The sequence below is a fragment of the Drosophila montana genome, unplaced genomic scaffold (genome assembly GCF_035044405.1).
Source record: "Drosophila montana isolate Dmon_TW-CO22-7 unplaced genomic scaffold, ASM3504440v1 contig_3733_1, whole genome shotgun sequence".
NCBI classification, from domain to species: Eukaryota; Metazoa; Arthropoda; class Insecta; order Diptera; family Drosophilidae; genus Drosophila; species Drosophila montana.
This window is the reverse complement of record NW_026998620.1, coordinates 4983427-4994611: the sequence shown is the minus strand read 5'-3', so window position 1 is coordinate 4994611 and position 11185 is coordinate 4983427. Positions and strand designations below refer to the sequence as shown.

At 37.6% G+C, this 11185-nt stretch overlaps 1 protein-coding gene across 1 annotated transcript; it reads right to left on the bottom strand.

The window, feature by feature from the left end:
• Positions 1–482: 482 nt before the first annotated feature.
• LOC135436865 (uncharacterized) lies at positions 483–1937 on the bottom strand. The gene has a single exon (XM_064694623.1). It carries the CDS (start codon positions 1842–1844, stop codon positions 960–962), a length of 885 nt encoding a protein of 294 aa, XP_064550693.1. The 5' UTR covers positions 1845–1937; the 3' UTR covers positions 483–959.
• Between the last annotated feature and the right edge of the window lie 9248 nt (positions 1938–11185).

The following is an 11185-nucleotide window of genomic DNA, read 5'->3' as shown; positions in this document are numbered from 1 at the left end:
GAAACGTTAATTGGAACATTAGTCAGCCACTACACAAGCACTTATACATAAGTCCATACCAATAAGCAACCGCTGAGCATCGGCAATTTATGGTCAGACTTTTCAGACTTTTTCGTTGCATTTGACACCCAATTTTGTAAAAGGAGTTTATTTAGTTTTGGAAGGAATAGGGATAGATATTCCAAAAGTTTTTCTTAAACTATGTATTTTATACGAGAACCGACAAAACAAGTTTGGGGTTTCCCATATAATCTACGAATTATAAGAAGCTAAAAAACCATTACACAAAACGATATTTATCGGTATTAAAATGAGTGTACGAGAATATATATGTTTTAAACTTCAAGTTTCTGACGTCTTCCCTTAATCGACGCGTTCATATTGATAGGCAGCAGTCCTCGGCCTGAAACCTTTATGGGTTTGGAAATGCTTCATTTTGCCTGTTACTGCAATATAAAATATATAAATTATAATAGCAGCAATTATTTATCAGTTAAAATATAATATAATCAATACATTCATTTAAAATATTAGATACATATTCGTAATAAGTGCAAAGTATAAATGACAATTTAAAGTTATCAACATATGAATGGTGAGGTGCAATCATCATTTCCGAGGAGTCAATTTATCCATTTCACTTAAAAATTTTCCTAAAAATGAAATTCGTAGATGGTGATGCAGACAGGATATGTTGAAGTGAACCACTTCTACTTGTAAATTTTTTAATTTTTATATTTCTGCCGTCATTCTCGCCTACTTATACTGACAATATAAAACTTTTTTCGTTATGATGTGTTTTCTTCAACAAAATTTTGGCAATTGATTAAGTCAACCTGCGTTTCGTACACTCGTACTGATTTTAAAACGTTTTTCTGATAAAGACCACACTGTGCAACGCTTATAACATAAATCTGGAAATGATAAAATGGTAAATTTGTGCATTGCATATCCAAAAGTTAAATGCGCCGCAAAATTTTGTAGGTATCACAAGTGCAAAGACTGCGATAGCGTGAGAAGATAAAAACAAATGCATCGGCGCAGTTGGGGAAGAGCTCCAGCCTCTTGGCTTCCTTGAGACCCGCGCGGATAGAGCACTCCAGCTCGTCGTGCCAAGAGTTCTGGACATCCTCCTCTATCAGCAGCGTGTGAAAGACCTTGAGCAACTGCAAGTGCCGCTGGACACGCGGACAGCGCACAAGACAAAGCATTTGGGCATATGGCCGGAATTTGATCCAGCGCTTAAAGTCATCTACACAGACTTCCGTGCTCGCATCAATAAGAATCAGCTTGCAGTTATATTGATAAATGCCTTCCAGGATCTCGTGCTCCATGAGGCACTGGAAGCCAGCGCGCAGCTCACGTGTGAGAACAAAGGTGACTTCATGGATGGGCGTTTGCATGGCTCTCGGATACTTGCGGTTGGCAAAGCAATAGGCCAAGTGCTGTCGGCGGTGCTGCTGCTGTTGTAGAAACTCGATTTCCTTGTCCACACGCCTGATGGCCCGCGAGCCAGTTGGTTCATAGTCAGCAGCAACAGCACTCTGATGCTCAACGGCTTCATCAACCGCCTTTTCGGCCATCTGCTCGTCCTCCTCCTGCTGCTTGGCGGCCTCACAGCAGCGCAGATCAAGCGGCTTCTCATAGTCCGGGTAGCCCACCTTAGCCAGCAGGGTATGCCAACGCAGCTGATCGAATGGCTTACGCGGCACAAAGAAATCAACAGATTCGCTTCCCACACGACACTGATTATCGTCCAGTATCAGCGGCCACAGCGTCTCGAAAAAGGAGCTATCCAACGATGGTCCGTTCTCACGCTTATTACTGTCTGGGTCTGTGTCCATGTTGCGGCTTATTCGAAAAATTTGGAATTTCTATAATTGTTATTTAGTGCTTCGAAGAATGTACTCGTAAGTAGTGTCTGTCTGACAAGCATTGCCATGGTGCCTAGTCTAGCATACTATTTTATAGTAAGTATGCACACTTGTTGTGTTTTGCCGTTCAACGAGGCGTATGCGCAACAATTTCATTTTATTATCAGCGCATAAATCAGCTGCTGACTCGCATTCCCTGCACATTTGTTTATATTTGTCTCAAATTTATGGACGCTCCCAGCAATAACAACACTAACAATTTGCGTAAATTTTATGCCATTTCTGTCGTAGGTAGCCGCCGATCGTCGTCATTTTATGACTTCGCCCGAGCCTGGACTGTCCCTAATTTTATGAAGCAATATAAGCGCTTCAATATGCCAAAGATTTTCATTACGTGATGAAGGCAGCGATGGGCGTGGCAGCTCTAACAACAGCCACGAATTTGTGTTTGTTTTTTCGGGCTCATTAGCTTTTATGCCTCGGATTTTATTGCCCATACGTACAACAATGTTTGAGGCATGCCGCTGGATGCGACATATCAAACATGCCATTTACCTTAAAAAAAAAAACAGCAGTCGGATGCCAAACATGGGTATATTTATTCCGCTCTCGTCAATGTTCATCCCTAAAATAGTAGCTATATAGATGATTTTGTTGCAACGCTTAAGTAAATAAACTATGCATTCTTTATCTTATTTATCTAAACTAAATTTATATATACTTGCATTTATATATACTTAATTTATATATACATACAATCTGAAAGCTACTTATTCAAATCCCAGATAAATTTTGTATTTTAATTTTAATTCACTTTTAAACCAGTTTCCTACCGTACTAGGGAGATATTCTAATAACATTTTCCTAAATATGTTTTAATAGTTTAGTCGTCTTATAGAAACATGTAGATACTCTTCCCATATACTCTCATATACTCTCATTTCTTAAACTCCACCGCAAAGCCGTCATCGTTAATTGTCCTGTTTTTGGGCGTGCTATGTTGCGGTATGCACGCTTAAATCCTCTGCATGGATATAACAACATGTGTTGCATACCACAGGGCGTCAGGTCTGGCAAACATTGCGTATACGCCACATGTGTGCAATTCATTTTCATAAATCAATTGTGCGTGCTACTTTTAACGCGCCCGAGTGACTAACTGACACGCCCATTGCCCGCCCACCTGCTGCCCAACAAGTCGAACTCAGAATCCAAATCGGAGCCCCATTATTTGTTTTTAACTTTTTTTTGTAAGGTCTTTTTAGACCTAAATTTATGTGCACACAATTATTTCAAGTTCGCCGCCGCAGCCAAATGTAAGGCATAAAATTTAGTGACGAATGCTTATTTTACGCTTCACTTTCCGACAACTTATCGCAAATGTGATTTTCGTTGCCAAATTCTGTTATTCATTCGTTTTTACTTTTCGGCGTCACGGTGCTAAAATTTGATTTGTGCCCCGAAGCAGAAGCGGCCGTTTTAATTTAATTCTGCGTGAATTCTTATTGCCTTTTACATGTGCGATGGAAGATTTATGGCAGACCGTTTACCAACGCCGGCTGCGCTCGAAGGTTACGAAGAGGAAGAGAACCAGAGATGAAAGCGTATGGGGGAAATCGAAATGTGTTTTTAATATATAAGCCGAATTTCAATATGAAAAACAAGCTCGATCTCGAACTTCCACTTATTAAGGCCCACACATGGACTGACCGAACTTAAAGTGCCGGCAAAAGTTTCCCCATTTAAGCTGAATAGCATCCCCTTGCCAAAATTGCTTCTACCAGCATTTCTGAGCGCTATTAAAATGCGACAAGAATTTCGCGACATTCGCCTCCAGGCGGAACGCCAGCTAAAGCGTATAAAAATTTATTTGTATATTTATTGTCTGTTATTGGGGCACTCAAAATTCAAACTGTAAGAGAATACTGAGCAGCAAAAAGGAAAATAAATATATAAAGAAAAATACTGAAGCAAAAATAAAAATAAAATGAAAGCAGACACCAAAACAAGCACAACAAAAAAGGAAAGACGAGTAGTTAAGTTCCATATTGACATAAAAGCCAATCATTTTAAAATAGCTTTAAGCCAAGTCTACGACCAGCAAGAAAAACATCAAAAGGTCGTTGCTAGAGCGGAAAAAAACCAGAACACGTCCAATTTAAGACCACTGTGTAAGGTCGTGTAGCCAACCAAGAGGATGGCAGTGTGTCGGAAAAATGTATGCAATTTTGGCTTTGAGTGCCAAAAACCACTGCAACTCTGACACCACTGGCATCATTGCAAGCCTTTCGGCTGCAGTCAGCCACAGTACGCGCTTTGATCCACTGCCAGCCCTTGGGGGTTGGCCGCCTTGCCAGCCAAGTTTCATTGCATATCAAATCAAAAGACAATTTTTGCAAGTTTAATTCACAACTCCATTGGCAATGCATAGCGTACTTGTACGAGTAACAAGTGACCGAACTTATTGCTGCCCTAACGTTGGGGATGTTGAAAATCAATCAAATTATCGTTGAAGCGTAAGTCTTGATGATTGATGTGCGCGTCGCCGAACATCAATCATCGATGGACTCAAGTGCAATGCTCTGTGGTGAGTTGATAAAGCAAAATCAATGCGCTAGTCAAGTTAGCATCTGCGTCACATGTTGCAGCTGCAAACACTGTCATCCATATCATTTTTTGTATATAACAAAAAATAAAACATGTCGCCTTTTATTGAATTTTATAAACAATACACAATTCAATTTTTTAGCATAGAAATAATTGCAGAGCTGTCAACGTAGCTGCTGTTTAATGTAATCAAATACCCATAAAATACATGAATAAATATATTTTTTAAACATAATACGGGACTCAAATAAATCTCTCAAACAACATACTTTGCCCAATTTAGTAAAATGATAGACCAATTATTTCTTATAGTAAAGGTAAATGTATATGTATACCACAAAATCGTCATTTTTAGAAAACAGATTTTATACACATTAAATATGAAACCAATGAAAGTATGTCATGCTGAGCTTACAACCATTTTGGCTATTCACAAACTTATTGGTTTTCACAAGCATTTAAAATTCCATTTGCATAGAGAGATTAGAGTATTCGCTTTCAAAGAGATTTAAAGCAGAAAAAATGTAAAAGTTGTATGCCATTTATGTGATTGCGTATTTGTTGGTGCCATTTGAAAGTATAATCCAATTGTTTACCCAGGGATAACCACTCTAAAAACCAAAACAATATATATATTTGGTATAAATATAAAGTTCCTCGAGCATTTCTCTGCTTTTGCTGCTCGTATGTAAATACTCAAAATGACTGCAAGGTTAAATGGCTGGCAAATTCGTGCAATATTCAGAGGTAAATGTTTGAATTTTGTTTGCTGGCGCATAAGAATAGCTCTCAGCTCTTGCAGCATGAAATGCATTCAACTCAAGCGCCGGCAATATATGAAAAGGCCTTGTTCAAATTGTGAAGCAGATAGTCAGCCTAGAGAGCTGCATAGCTGGACAGTCACAAGTTCAAGGCAATGAGCGGCAAGCGGACTTAACAAATGGAGCAGCACTTAGTCAATTGGCAAGAACAACAACAAAATATGGAGAAACGTTTCAAAGGCAGCCAAATTTATTTTTTATTTTACTTTAGTCTTTAAATGCAATTTAATGAACGGCGAATTGCACCATCAACAAAACATTCGAGTTGCAAGTTTAGCATACAGCGAGTGCAACATGAAGCACGCAGTAGCTCGCATCCATTGGAGCTTGGCAGGATTATTTAAACGCATGCTTTGCGTTAGTATTTTATCTGCGTTGGAAGAAGTAGAAACGCTTCACTGACTGCCTCAGTGACTGACTGACTGACTGACTGATTGATTGGCTGACTGATGTATGTTTGGGTGGATACATACTGTGTTGCATACCTTCAGAGACTCTGCGGCTTAGAGATTATCGATTTTGCGTCCTGCACCCGACAGTTTTCGCAAATGCCGCAAAGTTGCAAATATTTCATTAGCTGGTAAATTGCTTTGCACGTTGCACGTTACGAATAATGGTTGCAAGCATTTATCTGGTGTCCCAGATGCTGCAATAAACCCCGGCGATAGTATTTAAAAGTTTCATTGCAATTGCGTTTGGCTTTCAAGTCGTTCGGTTTTAAGCACTGGCCAGCTGCATTCGCCACATGCTCATGTTAAGTGCAGGTCAGCCGCCGAGCAGTCATTGCCGCAGGCATCTTGGCTCAATGAGCCTCATTATCGTGTGTTTGTGTTTGGCTTTAGCTTTGGCTTCGCTCTTGCCCTGGCTCTGGCGTGCCATCTGATGAGATTCCTGATAGCCTAAAGTCACCACGGACTCGACGATGCTTGCACAAGCAGTTTCAGGTCTTGTCGAGTTCGCCCTTCTCAAGCAGAGCCCAAAGCGTTGATTGCTTGTGGTGAGGCTCAGTCGCTACTTTGCTCAAACAAGTTGTAACCGTTTATAATTTAATTTACAGCAGTTAAGTTGATTTTTTATTTTCATTAATTTTACCAATTATGAATGCATTTATGGCGGCATTTATGTTATTGATTGCACGCATGTATGCATATTTTATTTAAATTCATGTTTTTCTACTAATAAAATTGTCAATTTGTACAAAAATGCACGCGTTTCGACGGTTGAAAAGCATGCTAGGACTAACAAATACCCTGTATCACGTTTGTATGTACTATATAAATATGTGTACATGCATGTAAGCACATATGCAATCAGTTTCTTAGCAATCTGGCTACAGGAACTTATTTATTTTTGTTTATCGACAAGTTTCTTGATCGGGCCCGATATAAAAAATAGAATATATTTTCAATTAAAATATAATTCTCAAATGTCTTTGTTTATTATTTAATCGGTAAGTGATATGCCCTTAAGCTCTGCTTTAAGGATATAGGGTACAAAAACAAATTTCAATTGCCGTTTTTTGCGTTTCTTTGCTTGTTATCAATTTGTGTGGTCGCCACTCAATGCTCCTGCATTTGGATATTTCTGCGTATGTCTGCATGTGTGTCCATGAGTGTGCGTGTGTGTGTGTGTTTATGTGTGTTTGTCGCCACTCGGAAATCAATATTTAAACAGCGTACGCTCGCTTAGTCCATGTGAGGTTCGCTTCTGCCAGTGAGCGTTTAAAAATAAAATCCGAACTCATTCAACTCGTTCAACGACTCAATAAATGTTGCAAATGCGCTCGTTGTCGCTGTGGCTGCTTATTGCTGCTGCTGCTGTTGTTGTTGTTGCTGTTGTTGTTGTTGCTGTTGTTGTTGTTGCTACTGCCTGCTAAGCGTGCTGTACCATTTTATTTATATAGAGACACAGAGAGAGTGGGCAAGAGTGAGTAAGAACATGTCTGCATTCTGCGCTTCACTCGAGTGTGTAACAAATTTTGTTTCAGTTGAAAAGCAACAGCAACATTTCAAACGCTATTTATCTTGATATCTCTGGCTCTGGTTCTGGCTCTGGCTCTGGGTCTTTCTCGGTCTGTGGCTCGCTCTGATATTTGTTATTTGCTAACCGAAATGATATATACATTGCTGGCCACAGTTATCATTAATCATGCTTTGTTTCACACAACCAAACACACACACACAACACATCCTTTGGGACGCTTGGCCAGCATTACGTATACTTAATATAGCATATTGCTTGCGCCTCGCCTCACCTCACTTATCGATTAGTTCAAAGTTTTGCATAAACTTTCTCCATTATTCAAACGTATTTTAAACTTTACACACATTTCGTGTTCAAGTCTATTAAAGTTATGCGCCGACGAGAACGCCGTCAGCAAACGTTGCTGTTAATTACCCGAAATTTCAGTGGTTCAAGTACTTCAGCTAAATTAGCAACAACTTTTCAAAATATCGACAGCCCTAAAGTTTATACATAGGAGGTTACCCAACAGCGTTAAGCGTTTTATTACCGAGAATCTGCGGGTTGATTGCCGTTATTAGCGACTCAGCGTCCTTCAAACTGCACTTGACGTTAGCCCAACAATTTCGCAATTTTCCGACACACAAATGTCAAGCGGCAACAGCATCCCGTCGGGCTATAATCACAATCCGTTAACGTCACTCGAAGCGAGCGCCACTCAACAGCATATTGACACAAATCGGCCCTGGGCGTACATATTTACGCACCCAATCAATACAGTCGCAGGCAGCTAAGTGAACTAGCTGTTTGGTGCTCGCATTGCCAAATATTTCCAAGGTAAGTGACTGTTTATTAATAATTAAGTAACATAATTAAAAGTTATGGTACTCAAAGTTTTCGTTTTTTCAATCTGCTGTCAATATTGACAAGGCGCTTGAAAGCTTGGCAGCGCAATTAAAAAATGTGCTGAAAGCCGCATAGAATACAAAACAATCACCATACAATATACGAACGAATAGCCCAAACCAAAGCTCTCAAGCAAATGACTGAAGAGGTTTTTAAGCTTAAAATAGAACGTTGAAAGCTGTTCGACACATTATCTCATCCTGCTGACAAACTACTCACTTGCTGGGAAGCAGTTCAAGTCTATTAGCTAAAAACACCTTATCGGCAAGCTAGCAATAATTAATTGTAAAGTTCATACTTTGTCTTTAACAAGCAGATAATCGAGATTGAGTGCATGTTGAATAGGTTTTTAAATTTGACAGATTGACAGGTGAAAAACATGTGAAACTGCTCTTATCGGCAGTGCCCGATTAAGAGATACCCCGAGCACACCTCTAAACATATATACTATTAATGTAAATACGTAGCTTACATCAATTTTATTGTCTCAGAATACTAGACATCGATCGATCAAACGTACAAAAATATTTCTAATCAAACAAAATGCAGCAAGAATTGTATTTTGCTTGCACTCATATTTTAATAATATTCTGTTATTCTTTATTTTTGCTTACAAGATGGCTGAACGTGTTTAATGCAAATTTACAAATATTATATAATATTAACAAATGTAGGTGAGGTATCTGTGTATACTATACCAGAACCAACAAACCAAATTATAATCTTTATAATATTCTAACTATGACCAATAATCCAAAATATATAAAATGTGAGAGAAAGCATCGAAACTAAAAATGATAGCTTCGTCCTGCCTATTGTAACACGAATATACATCTAGTATTTCTAGTCTGTAGCTCTTATGTTCTGAGTTCGACACGTTCATTCATACGGACAGATGGATGAACGGACGGACAGACAGACGGACACGGTTAGATCGACTCGGCTATTGGCGCTGATCAAGAATTATATACTTTATGGGTTCCTTCTGCCTGTTACATACATTTACATTATATGTTTTTTTACCATTTTAAATACGTTCAGGGTGTAAATATATTTGTGAAAATTAATTTGATACGCTCCCGTATAAAAAATGCGGATGAAAGGTTTTATGAACGAATATTTTTTTTCGGCTCCAAGATTATCACCACAAGACTGACATGGTTGTAAACAGTTGATTCCAACTTTTTGATTTTAAACTTATTTTCAAATATCTCTGTAAAATTAGATGTGGCCTGTAAAGTAGAATTAAATTTTACACGGAAAATATAATTACAATTTTCAAATAAAAAGTAGAAATTGCTACGGACAAGGCCAGGGAGTACCCGCTATATATACGTATGGGTATGTATGTATACGTGCATGTGTGGGTGTATAAATGTATGTAAGTGTGTATGTTTGTATGTCAATTTATGTATGTACGTATATGTGTATGCATGTGTGTATGTGCCTAAGTATGTGTGTATGTATATGTGCATGTATTTATGTGTGTACGTATGCTTGTATTATATAGTATGCATGTATGTATGTGCCTATGCATATAAGTATATACATATGTTTAAATACATGTAAGCATGTTTGTATTCATTTATGTGTGATTGTTTACATGTATTACTGTATCTTAATATGAATGTATGTATGTATATAAGAATCGATGTATGTTTTTCAGTAATATATGCATGTGTGTATGCATGTATAAATGTAAATATTTTGTATTCATGTATATATGTAAATGAATGTATGCATATATTTTGTACGTTTATATGCAAGACCAAGTTAACCTCTAGCAGAGCTGCAAATTAAAAAAAACCGTATTCTTTAGTAATTCCCTACTACGCGATTCTCATGAATTCAAGTCTCTGGATGGACGGCAGCTTCAACTATGGAGGAGGCGACGGTGGCTATGATCTTGGCGGAGGAGGCGGCTATTTTTAAAGTGGAAATTAAAAAAACTGCTATGTATTAAAAACATAACTATGTCTTATTATATTCGTATGAATGCATGTTTGTTTTAATGTATTTAATACACACATGAGCTAACCGGAAAATGAAAAAAAAACGTGTTTCCAAATATTGCAATTCTCATTAATTTAAGTAAGGTTGAGCAAGCAAGCTGAGTTTTTAAGCTAATAAACATTATCTCTGCTTTTCTGTTCTTTCAGTTATTTGCTTATTAAAAGTTCGCATCCCGCCTACTGATAAATGACGTGCGAATTTACAGGTAAGTGTAGTATAGAATAAATATTTTACATATAGTATATGTATGAGACCAATAAATAATATTAATGGGTACAAAATTAAAAGGTTCCTCCTTGAGGAAACTAAAAACGCTAAACCAAAAAGCTAAACTATCTTGATTTTAAACATTAAATGATGGAAATAATCAATTGAAGTTACAATTGGTAGACATATTTTGCAAATATAGCATTTACAATTGATTTTTAAAAAGTCGTCATATTGGATCAGTAAATTGCTATAAAATATTTATCTGAATAATTTTTAAAAACATTACCAAAACAGTTTAAACTGATATCGAATTATTTAATGAATATTGTACACAAGTAGTTCCATAATACACATAAAAAAAGGAAAAACAATAGATTTGTTTTTTATGTACTCGATTGTCTCTGTTATTTTAATGGCAGAGCGAATAACAACAAAATGAAACAAAACAAACTGAAAGCATAAAAATATACAAGCTAAATGTAAAATTTAGAGATACAGCGACGCAGTTTTTGTAATACGAGCATGGTTGTAGCCCAGCCTGTGGGCCACTTTAACAGATTGTAACAATAAACTGAAATCGCCCCAAACAAAAAGGTCGAAACCTGAGAGCTGAGTTTAGTTGAGTTGAGTCGAGTCGAGTTGAGTTCGGGCGAGTTATCTGCTTTAAGCTGAGCCGATAACTTTATGCGCACAATTCCATTTGATTGATGAGATTTATGCTCGCTACGCCCTCTCAGAGTTGTATTTTATTTTTATTTTATTTATTATTTTATATTGGGTTGGGGCTGCACC